Raw genomic sequence first — 15,788 nt, forward strand, 5'->3', positions numbered from 1 at the left:
AGGCTAGGTCTGCTTTCGGCCGCCCTCGCAACGTGCAGGTGTGCTCAGGGCGATGGGCCCAGACCCCTGTGCGCTTAGGTTTAGACCGGCGTGCTGGCCTCTCTGTTTTGCCTAGGTGGGGCTGCGACGTGTTGATCTTCCGAGGCCGGGCATGACCCAGGAAAGTGTGTCCGGCCAAATGGGATCGAGCGTGTTGGGCTATGTGGTGCACCCCTGCAGGGAAGTTAATCTATTCGAATAGCCGTGATCTTCGGTAACAGGACGACTTGGAGTTGTACCTTGACCTTATGACAACTAGAACCGGATACTTAATAAAACACACCCTTCCAAGTTCCACAGACAACCCGGTGATCGCTTTTCCGCAGGGCGACGAGGAGAGGATCGCCGGGTAGGATTATGCTACTCGAGATGCTACTTGGAGATGTTACCTGGAGATGCTGCTTGGAGATACTACTTGGAGATGCTACTTGGAGGACTACATTATACTCTCTTCTATATGCTGCAAGACGAAGGCTACCAGAAGCATAGTCTTCGACAGGATTAGCTATCCCCCTCTTATTCTGGCATTCTGCAGTTCAGTCCACCGATATGGCCTCCTTACACATATACCCATGCATATGTAGTGTAGTTCCTTGCTTGCGAGTACTTTGGATGAGTACTCACGGTTGCTTTCTTCCCCCCTTTTTCCCCTTTCCTTTCTTTCTGGTTGTCGCAACCAGATGCTGGAGTCCAGGAGCCAGACGCCACCGTCGACGACGACCCCTACTACACCGGAGGTGCCTACTACTACGTGCAGCCCGCTGACGATGTCAAGGAGTAGTTAGGAGGATCCCAGGCAGGAGGCCTGCGCCTCTTTCGATCTGTATCCCAGTTTGTGCTAGCCATCTTATGGCACCCTGTTTAACTTATGTCTGTACTCAAATATTGTTGCTTCCGCTGACTCGTCTATGATCGAGCACTTGTATTCGAGCCCTCGAGGCCCCTGGCTTGTATTATGATGCTTGTATGACTTATTTTATTTGTAGAGTTGTGTTGTGATATCTTCCCGTGAGTCCCTGATCTTGATCGTACACATTTGCGTGCATGATTAGTGTACGATTGAATCGGGGGCGTCACAAGTTGGTATCAGAGCCGACTGCCTGTAGGAATCCCCCTTCCAACTCCTTGGCCGAAGTCGAGTCTAGACTTTACAAAACTTTTACTAACATGGCTGTGCGGCCCATGGGCCCACGTCGCCATTGGGTGGTAGTAGGATCTTTACTCCTCGACCTTTACTCTGGGACTCTGAACTCTCTTCTACTCGGGTTAAACGATTTCTACTAAAATCTGACTTTAGGTTCTCGAAAATACTTTCTCCCGGAGAGCCCCTTCAGTCCAGGTGATCGCCGACTGCACCAGAAGATTTCGAAGTTACTCGCCGAAACTCTTTTGAGACTTTGTGTCCGTTGCTTTTGCAATTCCCTACCATCGAAATATCCCTATGGATAAATACATACACTTGACGTTCTTACTTTTATTCCCAGTTGATCTTGTTATTACAAGATACCCCAAAATTCTCTCTATTGATCCGAGAATATCTTGTGCCTACTGTCTTGCAATTCCTTGTCACCTGAATACCCCTATGGATAATTCTCGCACTTGTCGAGTATCCGCTTATCCCCAGTTGTTCATGTGTTTCGCAAAAGTCTTCAAAATAATATTCGATCTTCCGAAAATCCTCTAGAGCCTTTGGCTCTTGAAATTCTTGCTTGCTTGCATTATGGTTAATCCCATAAGTCTCGTAGTCTTAATGACATTCCTTGTCATTATCATTTTGAGTCCGTTGACTCAATATGTTTGCGAATACACGCAATCATCATTGATCCTTATAAATTAATTTTCTGGCTGAGCTGCCATCCTTTTAACTGGAATTGGTTCTCGACCAATCCAATTGTCTTTGATTGTACCCTAAGACTATTCAACTTATCCACCCCTAATCAGAGCATTGCTTCCGATCCCTTGATTTGGAAATCATAATTCCTTTGCATTTGACAATTGAGTTAGTCAGTTGTTTCTATAATCTGCTTCCTCTAGTTGAGTATCGAGGCTCACGTCAGATCCTTTGTGGACCACCAGATCCTTTGTTGGATTTTATCTGACAACGCCCTTCATAGTCAATAAACTTGTGAGCCTTTTCTCGGATACATAATGCCTTTGGTAAATTGTATCGTCTGCTTCTCAACCATGCTCTGCCTTCGAGCTTGAGTTAATTACTTCTAAAGATTCTGGTATATGATTCTAAGATGCCCCGATGGGTTGAACCTGTGCCTTCCTTAATATGTGTGAACTCGAAAGTTTTCACGAGTCGTACTCTTCTGGTATTTGGCCAGATAAAAATTTCAACGCTATAACTTCATCGAAAGCGAGAAGTGAATGAAAGGGTATGCATTGGAGAAGTGGGAGTCGACCTTGAACCTTGTGTTCATGCCCATGGACGCGATGTATATCCTATCATGGAAGCTTCTTGTAATAATAATTATTTCCTTGATAGCTAACATATGGTATCTATGAATTGATCCCTTGCAACCGTGGTTCCGACCATGATTATTCTTCTTTGATTCCATTTCTCGGACAAGTTAAAACAATTGTCTTCTATGGATCGATACACCAGTCCAACCTTTACCTTGATCTTGTGTCGAGTACTACCCCCCTTGGTATCTTGAGATTATCTTGGAACTGCATAACTTCTTATGAGTTCTTCATCTAGTGCTACATTCCCACTGATTCCATTTTTTCACGGGCTCTGAGTTATTAAACACTCAAAGACATCGATAACTGAACCGAGTCCGCACTATGGTTCAAAAACTCTTCAGTAAGCTTCTATAAGTACGAGTTTGTACCCGACCACGCCATTCCTAGCCTGTTTGGCTATATCATTGTCGTGATTATTTTAACTGTGCTACCCGGTCCTTCCTCTCGGAGCACACTTTTTGACGATGGACTAACCTTACGTCGATCCTCATCGTCATATCATTTCGCCTTGAACAACAAGCTTGGTTTCGAGTGGTGTCGTACCCTTGGTTCCAATAACCTTTCACTTCATCATTGTTTGACTTGATGTCATCGTCGATCGATTACATCTTCGTGAAATCTCTCGACAAATGTGTCGTGATCATCATCATCATTCTGAGCTCATCCAGGATATCAATTGGATTCATGATGAGAAATACCATCCTTGCCTCGATGAATTGTATTATCATCGACCACTTTATTGCCTTCCATTCAACACAACTTGTTCGTGTTTTGTGTAAACCTTGAGATCCCTGCTACCCAGCAGTTGATCTTCCTTACCTCGGAAGTATTACCATCTCTTTTTGTCAAGAATGTGGTGAGAATTTCACCACCTCTTAAGAATTCTTGATATCATAATACTTCTTGCCATCTTCGTTCATTCCTTGGCCCCCGTATTGTTCTCAACCGGAATACCGACAATTGAGCTATGACGTGTGAATTCAAAACTTCTAGCAAGCCTCTTGCTTTGAAGTGAAATTCTTAGACTATTGATTATTGAATCACCATTCCGACGTTGGTCATGCGACCCAGCCCATATTTCGGGTGCACCTTTCAACCAATGTTTAGTTGTGTATGTTTTCCTCGAGCATACTTCCTTATATTTTTTGATCTGACAAATGTTATCTCCTTGTTCACTTAATTGTGGACATCCATCTTTTGGGAATCTCGGTGAATTGCCGTTGAGTTCACTAGACACCTCCTTGTCCTCTCCTTGGGTTAATGATGAACTCTTGATAACGGAAATCACTTCATAGTTCATTTCCCGAGAATCTTACAATGTCATTTCGTTGATATGTGCCGCAGCTTTTCTTCTCGGACATCCTGAGTCTGAGGTATCATGACACCAATCGGATCTGAATCTTGGTCGGATATGATGGTTGGGACAACTTTCCAAGAGTTATGATGTTGATCCTTTGATGACCCGGTAACATGATGTCATGCCTAGCACCCCCCCCCCCGGCTGGAGGACCTATCATTATAGATTCCTTTTCAGCAAGGTTATCCATTCACCCATGAGGAAATTGTAAGACTTATTCTATAAGTTCTTCCTGATGGACCCTTTTGTTTCCAAAGCCTTAACTTGCTTGAAGACCATGTAATGCTATCTCGAAGCATGTTTGTGGTACTTCGATTTTCAACAAGGACATTTGAAGCCAATGCTAAATGTTTCCTGCTAAATTATCCAAACACCGCTGTATGGGTAATGTCATGAAATTTCTCTCCCCTTACCTAAAGGGTTTTCTACATTATATCCTATCATGGATATCATGCTCTGCTTATCCTTGGGAAGGATATACCCCCGAAATATGTGTTTAAACACATTTTTCCTTTCCATTGTTCTGTTTAACCTAATGATCACATTTTCCTTTCCATGGGTCTGTTTGACCCTTCTTCACCTCAATCTAAGCAGTGATAATCCCCTGCTTAGGTAAGCACCTCGTTGTACCACTCTGTAAGTAAGACCCTATTACTATTGTTGATGACATTCCGGTAACCACCGATGGACGAGAACCTTGCCTATTGGTCCGCCTCGTTCGACGAGCAGGAAAATGGTTCTCTTCGTCCCTCGCCCTTGGTACCGTCGTTGTTGCCGACATAATCGACAGGCTAGCCTCTGCCTTGCCTTGCTTGCATGATCACGCAAGACGTCTCCGCCCTTCCTACTTCTAACCCACATGGTGGGCCCATAACCCACAGTTCCACAGGATCGAAACCTGACTCTCCTATACACCCTGTTGTCGAAGTTATTCCTCGCGCTTGGCTTCGTATTTAATTCACGGGCCACCTTCCTAATGCTCTATTCTGGTATCAGACGCAATACTTACTCTCGCTGCTCTGAAACCCTCTCTCACTCTGGGTCAGACTTCGAGCAACTATCTATCCACTTGGAACCTCTTATTGTACCTTCGTACCTTACTCTTGATGTATTCGATATGTTCGACTCAAGAGATAATCTTATGCTCATTCATGGGTTAACCCCCAGATTGTTCCCTCATAAGCATTCTGTCGTAGCCGAGCTGCCCCCTTACCTATTCGTAAGTACGTTGGAGTTCCCGAGAAAAGAACGACATCACCATGATGACCTGAAGCAGAGAAGTGAAGACAACCATGTAATGGATCGACCTCTTCGAGAAGAGTAGCCAAGACCAACAAGACCCGTTAGAATTTCGCAACCTAATCCCTTCCCCACACTTCCCCTCTTAAATCTCGGGACGAGATTTCTTGTAGTGGAGGAGAATTGTGACGCCCGGGTAATTAAGCTACAGTGCTCCTCTGCTAATGATGCCACGTCACCTCAATTATAGTTGCTAATCTCGAGTTAGTTCGAAACCGATTCAAATTCAAGTTCAAAATCAGGCAAACAATAAAAGTCTTCAATTTTTAAAACTAAAATGTTCGGAGTGAACAAAATAATGCACAGGTAATTATTGTGGAGAAACCACAATTTTATAATATGTTAAAGGCTCTAGAGTAATTAAAACAGCAGCTGTGACAATTAATTAAATGCCTTTTATAATTAATAATAATGCAAACTATTTTTATTAGGTGTCAAACTTTTTGGGGCAGTAGAATAAATTATAACATTAATTTAGGAGTTGTATTTATATTTTATAAAACAAAGTTAAAAGAATAAAATAGAAAAGAAAATAGATAAAGAAAAGAAAACAGAAAACAAAGCTAAAAAAAACATAAAAATAGAAACACCCCCCCCCACGCTGGGCCGAGCGGCCCAGCTGGCCTCCGCACCAGGCCGCCCCACGTCCCAACCGGCCAGGCCGGCCCACCCCGGTTCCCCCCCCCCATAACCCCCTGGCCTATAGGCCATAGCCCCACACCCCAGAAACCCTAACCCCCCACTCCCTCTCCCACTCCCGATCCAATCTGGATCGGGGACGAAACCCCACTTCCCTCGCTCCTTCCCCCGCCCCCACGAACGGATCGAGATCGGGGGGCAACCGACGCCCCCGACCCCTCCCGCTGCCGTTGCGCGCCATGGCCCCGCCGCCCTCGTCGCCGGCGGCCCGAACGTCGCCCATTGTTGCCCCGCCGCGCCTCCGTCCCCCTCCGCGGCATCACCTCGTCGACGCCGCCCCAACACCTCCCGTCGCCCTCGCCATGACGCTGCCACTTGAGTGCCTCGTCACCGTCGCGCCCCCGACGCTGGTACCCATCTGCGTCGCCTCCTTGCCCCTTCTTCTCCGTCGCGCGACGCCCGCCTGAGGCCTCTGCCTCGCCGTCGCCGACCAACGTCCTCGTCGCCGGAAACGCATCCCCGGCCCCTCCCCGAGCCGACTTTTGCACAACTACAGGCCCCGGTGAGGCCTCGTCCGTCTTTGCTCCGTTCCCCTGTGATCCGGTCGACGTAGGTCGCTTCCCACACCCCCCCGCTCCGGCCACCTCTTGCGGTCACCTCCCCGCACGCGCCCGGCGGCCATGCTCGCGCATCGGACGCACCCCGGTCGTGCACGCCGCTCCCTGGACGTGCCCAGGCGCGCACCCGCCGCCACCGCAGTCGGCCCTCCATCGCCTCCTCTTGCCTGATCGCCGGCGCCGGCGTGCGCCACGCGCGCCCAGTGCCCTCGGGCATACGCCCGCCCGAGTGGCGCCTGCCCCCCTGCACACGGCGCCCGTTGCCCGCTACGCCCCTCGGGCGCACGCCCGCACCCGAATGCCCAAACCCACTAACCCCCTGTGCCACTGACCAGAGGGGCCCGCCCCCAGGACGATAAAAAAATAATAATAATATTAAAAATAAAATAAATAGATAATAATAATTAAAATATCAATTAATTAATTAAGTAATTAATTAAGTTAATTAATCCTGATTAGATTAATCTAATCACTAATTAAACTAATTAATTTGTTTTAGTTAATCATAGTGAATGACAGGTGGGTCCCCCTGGACCCACTGGTCAGGTTGACCAGTCAACCCTGTTGACTGCTGACATCAGCATGACATCATGCTGATGTCATTAATCCATTTTTCGAATTAAATTAAATAATTAATTAAATTTCAGAAATTAATAAAATCTTTAGAAAATCATATCTTTTAATCAGTAACTCGGATTAAAATATTTTCAACATGAAAGTTGCTCAGAACGACGAGACGAATCCGGATACGCGGTCCGTTCGTCCGCCACACACCCCTAACCTATCGAACTCGCAACTTTTCCCCTCCGGTTCATCTGTCCGAAAAAGCGAAACACCGGGAATACTTTCCCGGATGTTTCCCCCTTTCGTCGGTATCACCTACTACCGCGATTGGGCACACCTAGCATTGTTACTTGTCATGTCATGCATCGTTATGCATTTGTTTGCATTGTATTCATTGTTTCTTCCCCCTCTTCTCTCCGGTAGACTACGGGACCGACGCTGCTGCTGCCCAGTTCGACTACGGAGTTGACGACCCCTCTCTCTTGCCAGAGCAACCAGGCAAGCCCCCCCCTTGATCACCAGATATCGCCTATTCTCCTCTATACTGCTTGCATTAGAGTAGTGTAGCATGTTACTGCTTTCGTTAATCCTATTCTGATGCATAGCCTGACATTGTCGCTACATCTGTTGATACCTTACCTGCAATCCTAATTGCTTAGTATAGGATGCTAGTGTATCATCATTGGCCCTACATTCTTGTCAGTCTGCCTTGCTATACTATCGGGCCGTGATCACTTGGGAGGTGATCACGGGTATATACTATACTTACATACATACTATACAGATGGTGACTAAAGTCGGGTCAGCTCATTGAGTACCCGCAAGTGATTCTGACGAGGGGGCTGAAAGGACAGGTGGCTCCATCCCGGTAGAGGTGGGCCTAGGTTCCCGACGGCCCTCGACTGTTACTTTGTGGCGGAGCGACAGGGCAGGTTGAGACCACCTAGGAGACAGGTGGGCCTGGCCCTGTTCGGCGTTCGCGGATACTTAACACGCTTAACGAGATCTTGGTATTTGATCTGAGTCTGGCTACTAGCCTATACGCACTAACCATCTACGTGGGAGTAGTTATGGGTATCCCGACGTCGTGGTATCAGCCGAAGCACTTCAGACGTCAGCGACGGAGCGGCGCGCGCCGAATTGGACTGGAACGCCACTAGGCTAGGTCTGCTTTCGGCCGCCCTCGCAACGTGCAGGTGTGCTCAGGGCGATGGGCCCAGACCCCTGTGCGCTTAGGTTTAGACCGGCGTGCTGGCCTCTCTGTTTTGCCTAGGTGGGGCTGCGACGTGTTGATCTTCCGAGGCCGGGCATGACCCAGGAAAGTGTGTCCGGCCAAATGGGATCGAGCGTGTTGGGCTATGTGGTGCACCCCTGCAGGGAAGTTAATCTATTCGAATAGCCGTGATCTTCGGTAACAGGACGACTTGGAGTTGTACCTTGACCTTATGACAACTAGAACCGGATACTTAATAAAACACACCCTTCCAAGTTCCACAGACAACCCGGTGATCGCTTTTCCGCAGGGCGACGAGGAGAGGATCGCCGGGTAGGATTATGCTACTCGAGATGCTACTTGGAGATGTTACCTGGAGATGCTGCTTGGAGATACTACTTGGAGATGCTACTTGGAGGACTACATTATACTCTCTTCTATATGCTGCAAGACGAAGGCTACCAGAAGCGTAGTCTTCGACAGGATTAGCTATCCCCCTCTTATTCTGGCATTCTGCAGTTCAGTCCACCGATATGGCCTCCTTACACATATACCCATGCATATGTAGTGTAGTTCCTTGCTTGCGAGTACTTTGGATGAGTACTCACGGTTGCTTTCTTCCCCCCTTTTTCCCCTTTCCTTTCTTTCTGGTTGTCGCAACCAGATGCTGGAGTCCAGGAGCCAGACGCCACCGTCGACGACGACCCCTACTACACCGGAGGTGCCTACTACTACGTGCAGCCCGCTGACGATGTCAAGGAGTAGTTAGGAGGATCCCAGGCAGGAGGCCTGCGCCTCTTTCGATCTGTATCCCAGTTTGTGCTAGCCATCTTATGGCACCCTGTTTAACTTATGTCTGTACTCAAATATTGTTGCTTCCGCTGACTCGTCTATGATCGAGCACTTGTATTCGAGCCCTCGAGGCCCCTGGCTTGTATTATGATGCTTGTATGACTTATTTTATTTGTAGAGTTGTGTTGTGATATCTTCCCGTGAGTCCCTGATCTTGATCGTACACATTTGCGTGCATGATTAGTGTACGATTGAATCGGGGGCGTCACATGAATACTCCCTCCGTCTGAGAAAACTTGTCCCTCAAATGGATGTATCTAGCACCTAGTGTTAGATACATCCATTTGAGAGACAAGCTTGGGTCAAGTTTTTTCGGACAGAGGGAGTATAAAGTCAAGTAGGAGGGTTGATTTTAAGTAATATACTATTATTAAAACCCTTGTTTTTTGTTTAAAGGTATCAATAAAACATGGTCAACGTATTAGGTATGTAGGTGCATATGAATGTAAGTACTACATAACTCCAGTTGCCTGTGTTGCAAATGATCCTTTTTTTCAAATATTCCGCGTTTGGTCACAACGAAAATTCTTATGTTTTCTTAAATCAAACTAAGAATATGTGGCACCCAAAAAATTGTTAAACCACAACAAATTTGTTTTCGACGGCTAAAGGTATTTCTTTTCAGTCCCTCAAAGGCTGGACACATCCCGCCCATAGCAATTTGAAACATTCCAGCGATGAGCAGTAAGGCTATTGCTTATTACAGTAAGACAAATAGAACATCCTTACAAATATATAATATGTATAGTATACTATCAAATACGAAAACTCAGACCCAAAATGTCACCTTAGTCTAAGCAACTTGATTACCAAAAACTGTTTTGGACCAAGAAAGCCAGTGAATGGCAATAGCATGGTTGTTACTTGGTATATACCGTATTAGATTACAGTGGCCCCGTATGTAATATATCAAAAAATCCATCAAGATATGTAGCATTGCAATGAATAGGAAAAAAGTCATAATCCATCAAGCCTAAACAAGTACTTGCCACAGCTAATCTACATAAAAAATGACAGTTAGACCTATATTTTATGATAGTACTTAGTAGTAACCAAAGCACATGTATTACCAGATCAGCAGTCTTAGCAGATGTATGAATGTGATTCCAGAGCAATTCCTTTAATGCATGAACATCGACTTGTTTCGATACCTTGTCATATTGTACATCGATCTTATTGACCTATGATTCAATCACAAAGAAAACAGGCATCTGCTCAGAACTGACCAACAGCCCAAAAGTAAATTGGTTATACCACAAAGAGCAACATAAGTCAATTTCAGACTTATAAGAGTCATCAGCCTGGAACAATAAAAATTTCTGTATATAACTGTTTGGGCTTAGCACGCTGCCCAAAGGCCAACAACTGTAGATTGGAGGAGCCCTCGGTAGTTGAGTATAGACTAACCCGATGTTGCACAGACATTATGTGGCATCATCAGTGTCAGAAACAGTAGTTCATAACAGGGTATAATGTGCAGAAGAGGGTCGATAGATATTGGCTGGCTTGAAAGCAAGATCAGATGATTGTAGGTAAAAAACTAAAAATAAACTACTGGTGATAGAGAAGACTTGACCTGGGAGGAGTCCGTAAAGAGGGATCTGAAGGACTGGAGTATCACCAGAGAACTAGCCATGGACAGGGGTGCGTGGAAGTGTGCTATCCATGTGCCAGAACCATGAGTTGGTTGCGAGATCTTATCGGTTTCACCTCTAGCTTACCCCAACTTGTTTGGGACTAAAGGCTTTGTTGGTGGTGGTGATGGTGGTGGTGGTGATAGAGAAGACTCTTTATGAGGAAAAGGTCAAAAGGACAATTATATTTCCTTGCATTCTACTAAATTACAAAGCATGCCCATGGACAGACCGAACTAGCCACTTAAGACTGAAACTTTATCCTGACAATCCATTTTAACCCAAATTCTTATGATAACATACTACCCAAACCAAAATACTAGCAATAATATTGCAAAGGTACAGGCCAGATCCAGAGCATATTGAAACCACACTATTGATGAAGTCGGACAAACTAATACCCCAAGTGGCTGACGAATTGTTGGACAACTCTATGCAGAGCCATGAACTCATGAAAGCATCAGACATTCATATGTGATTTTTAACGCATTAGCCATTGATTCCAGAAAAGTGAAAATACAATCAAAGCATACAGAAATATGCCCACACTAAGAAAACAACCTGGGTCAGTGCCCAATGAATAGGAGTGAAATTTGGACATCAGTGGCACAGGTTAAAGGGTATGTTTGGTTGTAGCCAACATGTGCCTTCCCAATTTTTCGGCCATGGCCAAGACTTTGGACTTGGTTTGGATGGCTCTGAACTTTTTGGCATGCCAATAGCTCCTTACCCACTCTAGTAAAAAAATTTAGCCAAGGTTGGCCAACTCTTGGGCACACAAAACCTTGATCAAAATTGTCTAGCCAAATGTTTGGTGGGGAACACACCCCAGGTATTTAACATGTGATTTCCTAATCTAGGGAACTATTAAGCAGCACAAAGCAAAGTTTATGTGCAGGTTGAATATGAAGTGATTGATCATGCACAAGATTGAATCAATAGGGGTGATACATCGTTAAATTCCAAATACAATTGATGGATTAGCGCAAGTCAAAATAGCTAAAAAGTAGATAGAGACAGTTCTTCAAAATGGCTTTTAACTCACCATCTCGGCTTAGCACTGCCATTAAGCATTATTCAATATTTGTGACAAGAAAAGCGTAGCTGTTACAATGTTATCACTTCCTGCCCCTGCTTTAATGCAGTAAGAGACCGAGTGGGCATGTCATCTAATACGGTGGTCCAGTATCATGAACAATTTCATAGATGTGCTCACTTTGTTTGTGCATGTGGTGGCCTGGACATATGTTGTCCAGTCAGAGGGTGCACTCCTGTGAATACTCTTCTGTGTACACTACAATTCTTTTGTTATTGAAAGTTTATGATTGCTACATCTAACAAAGATCAATCCCTCTAAAGGTTAAGATCTTCCCACGGAAGTTATTTCGAGGCAATTTGCCCTCTAGTGATCAGATCTAGAAGGGGAATGGGCCAAGTTCCGGGAATTGCGTATTGGTGCCCGATGACCAAGTTTATGTGGAGCTGCGCGAGGGAACTCCTCATGTGCAACTGGAACCATTCTTGTTTTGGTGATTTCTTCGATTTAAGTGGAGACACCTTAGGTCAATGACGTAGGATCAATTAGACATGATTCGCAGCACAGAGTTGGGCTCTGTCGAATATTAGAAACAAGTTGACCGTCAAGTGGGGTGATTCCTGTTAGAGGAGCAACTTACCTCTATTGCATACACCACATGGGGCAAATATATAGTAAAATAGACCAAAAAAACTGTTAAATCAAGCCGGGGGGGGGGGGGGGCGAGAAGGCAGTACCTCACAAGAAGATAATGCATCATGGGAAGATACAAGAGAAGATGGGTCATCGAAAGAAGACGGCACATAAAGAGAATGAAGCATTGTGCAAGAAATCATAGCCCAAGAAACTGGCAGCAAAGAAACTCGGCGGCAATAAAATGGACATAGATCGACGACGATGCAAAAGGAGGCCATAAAAATCCTATTGAAGACAACAAGGACCAGAAAGACCACAAAAGTTGTATTAGAAATGGACTAGGACCAGAAAAGAAGGCAGACATATAAAGGTTTGGTGGCCTACTGGCCTCGCATGGCATGAGAAACACGAAAGAGCAACGAATTTGGTGGACACAACGGAAAATATAGAACTATGAAGCGCATACTAGACAAGGCGACGGGCTAGAGAGAATGGCGATGGTGGCAGCAGAAGAAAAAATCAAGCCAGCCAAGCTCCCAAATGGCATGAGTCACAGCGGCGAGGGCCAGAAGGCAGAGTACGAGTTGGAGGCCCGGCCTAGCAACGGCCTGATTCGTCCAATAGTGATACGTTAGAAAAAACTCAGTCTGATCTCACCACCGGGTCGAGGTCGTGATCCGATTTGAGCAAGGAAAACAGAGAAGACAACAAGGTATGAACTAAAATGGAGCGGTGGAAACAATCCAGATGTGACGAGACGAAAAAGAAGAATTTGATCAAGATTGATTTGGACAAGTTGCACGTCCAGAGAAAAAAAAAACTAAACCAGGGCTCATGATACCATGTTAGAGGAGCAACTTATCTCTATTGCATGGCACTAGGATGCCATTGGCAAAGAAGGCAGAGCACCATTGGGAGCACCGATGGCAGTAATCAGAGCTCTTCACTCTACAATTAGGGTGGCTAAGGGTCAATCCTAGCTCGTGCCGAGTGCTAAGTTGTCGCCGTATCAGACATTTGATATTTCTTTTATTGTTTGATTTGTTTTGGGCTGTAATTGTTATACTGACGAACTCAGTGCGGTGTTTGTATGGTCGGGTGCCGGCTGTTTGGGGCTTTATATAAGCCTTTCGTGTAAAAACATCTAAGATTGTGCTTAGATCATGTTATGACCGGCATATACTACAGCCAGGCAGTTAGAGGCCTGGCCCGGTTATCTTATCGTTATTAGGGGCTTAGCCCAGTTATCATATTTGGAGATTATGCCCTCCCCAAGCCCCCGCGTCGCTCCCAGGGGAGACTCGGGTGGCGAAACCCTAGCCGCCACCCAAGCCCCCTCCCTCCCCTCGCCGCCGCCGGAGGATGCCGGCGGGCGAAGCCCACGCCGGTGGACGGCGGCGGCGGGGCCCTTGTTCGCGTGCTCGCGCGCAGGTGTTGGGCGCGCTGGAGCGTGCGGTGGCGCGGCGGACGGCGGTCTGCGTGCAGGGGAGGTCAAGATGGCGCGGTGCGCGCGCACAGTGGAGCTGCCTGGCGACGGCTGGCCGCTGCAGCGAGCGGCAAAGCTGCAGGTGCCCAGATCTAGGCCGCGCGGGCCCGCCCTGGCCCGCGTCAACCACTCTGCCCCTGCCCACCCTTCTCCCTCCCCTCCCAGCCGCCGCCAGTGGTCGCCGTTGGGTTGGTGAGCACGCGCGCGACAACCCTGACAGTTGCTGCGATGATGTGCCCCGGCGAATCCTGGTGGCGGAGGCTGCGAGCAGGCGCAGCGACGGCGCGGTGCAGGTGACTGTTGTCGCCTGCTGAACGCGCTCCCGGCGGTGGCCGGCCTGCTGGCGCTGCGCTAGCCGGTGCCCACTTCTGCGACTGTCGATGTTCCTAGGCTTCCCTCCTCCATGTGTGTCTGTCTTCTCCGGCGTTCTCTGCCATGTCCAGTCTGAATCTGCATCTGAGGTCCTTGCTCATGGGTCGGGGCAAAATCCCCGCACAGCGATGGCCTGCGCTGTCAACAGCGACGCCTGAGGGTGCCGTCACCTCCTTGGAGGCGTTGGCATGACCCTGACCGGACCTCCTCCTAGAGCACCGGGACAAATCCTAGTTCCGGCCTCCCGGACCGGGCAGCGGCGGCGTCTCAACGCCGTTACCCTCTTGATGGCGCTGCTTTGGCTGCATGTGGAGTTTGATGCGGCAGATGGTGGCTGGTGATGCATCGCTCTGGTGTCGACGGCTGCACAGGGAGCAGGTCGCAACGTATGCCAGCGCCAGCGCTCCCCCAACGAATGTTATGCCAGTTCCTGTCGGGCCCTGCCTTTCACCTGCCGACTCCTAGGCACATGGGTGTGTGGTACGTTGGCCTGGGCAGTCCTGGAGCTGCAATCGCCCCTAGTGGTGTCTAGCAATGGCGGTGATGCTGCCCAGTTGCTCCGAGTCTCGGCACATCGCCATCTTTGGCTGGAGGTCTGGTTGGGCGAGGCCTAATGTCGTTGTGTATTGTAGTTGAGGGCACCTCCTTACCTAGTTGTAGTCGCTTGGTGAGGACGGTCGTGTGTGTGTGTCCCTCCTTCCTGGAGGTTGTACCCCCGATGTCTTCCTGTTCAATGCAATGAAACGCAAACTCTCTTGCGTTTTCTCGAAAAAATATTTGGAGATTATATAAACTCATGTAAGGACCCGTTTTGAGATTAAGGAGAAGCAATCATATTTGCTCGGCTTCCTGAAGGGAGCCGGGAGACCTAACCCTAGCCACCGCACCCTGCTCTCCCTCTCTCTCGCACACGTGATGACGGCACCCCAGCGCCAGCGACCTCGCCTTCCTCCTCGCCAAGCCCCCTTCCACCCCTACAACCTACGAGGAGCTAGACCTGGTAGGATCTTAGATCCTATCAATCCGGTATCAAGTGTCTCAGGCTCGATCATGTCCGCGCCACCGCCCACCCCCTCCCTCCAGCTGCCGATCGTCTCTTCGTCGCCGATGACCGCCGCAGCCAGCACGCCGCCCCTAACTGGGCCGGTCTCCTTCGCCGCCTAGACGCCACCCGCGCCCGCCACCGCCGTGCTCACGCCGAAGGAGATGACGGCGGCGCTCCAGGACCTGACTCAGGCGGTCCAGGGCATCCGCACCTTCCTCGCGGGGCACTATGGGCTGCAGCCGCCCGCCCCCGTCACCACCATCACGGGGCCGCAGCAGCTCCCGTGGCAGCCGCCACCACCGGTGACCTCCGTCGCATCCATCATGTCGTTGCAGCAGCAGCCGCCGCCATCACCACCGGCGGGCCTTCCGTCAACGGCGCGCCCGGGGTGCCCATCCACCAGGTTTGTTTCCCCCCGTCGCCATCTCCGCTACCGGCATGGCTCGCCGGGTCCATCGAGCCGGTCTACACGATGGCCTCAGGACAGCCGCACGTGCTGTCACCGCCGGCGCCGCCCCCGCCCATGC

The 15,788-nt window shown here is 48.4% G+C and overlaps 1 protein-coding gene across 2 annotated transcripts in view; it reads right to left on the bottom strand.

Moving 5' to 3' along the window:
- Window positions 1-15,788, bottom strand: part of LOC123061286 (condensin complex subunit 2) — a 31,588-nt gene that overhangs the window by 3,592 nt on the left and 12,208 nt on the right. Inside the window, exons 12-13 of one of the 2 annotated variants that reach the window (XM_044484339.1) lie at window positions 10,123-10,233; window positions 9,731-10,051 (exon numbers count right to left, since the gene is read on the bottom strand). In XM_044484339.1, coding sequence (XP_044340274.1) covers window positions 10,010-10,051; window positions 10,123-10,233 — 153 coding nt within the window. In that variant the 3' untranslated portion in view covers window positions 9,731-10,009. Of the gene's footprint in view, window positions 1-9,730; window positions 10,052-10,122; window positions 10,234-15,788 lie in introns of those variants that run through there. The other variant, XM_044484338.1, reaches the window with a different exon arrangement.

The sequence above is a fragment of the Triticum aestivum genome, chromosome 3A (assembly GCF_018294505.1).
Source record: "Triticum aestivum cultivar Chinese Spring chromosome 3A, IWGSC CS RefSeq v2.1, whole genome shotgun sequence".
NCBI classification, from domain to species: domain Eukaryota; kingdom Viridiplantae; phylum Streptophyta; class Magnoliopsida; order Poales; family Poaceae; genus Triticum; species Triticum aestivum.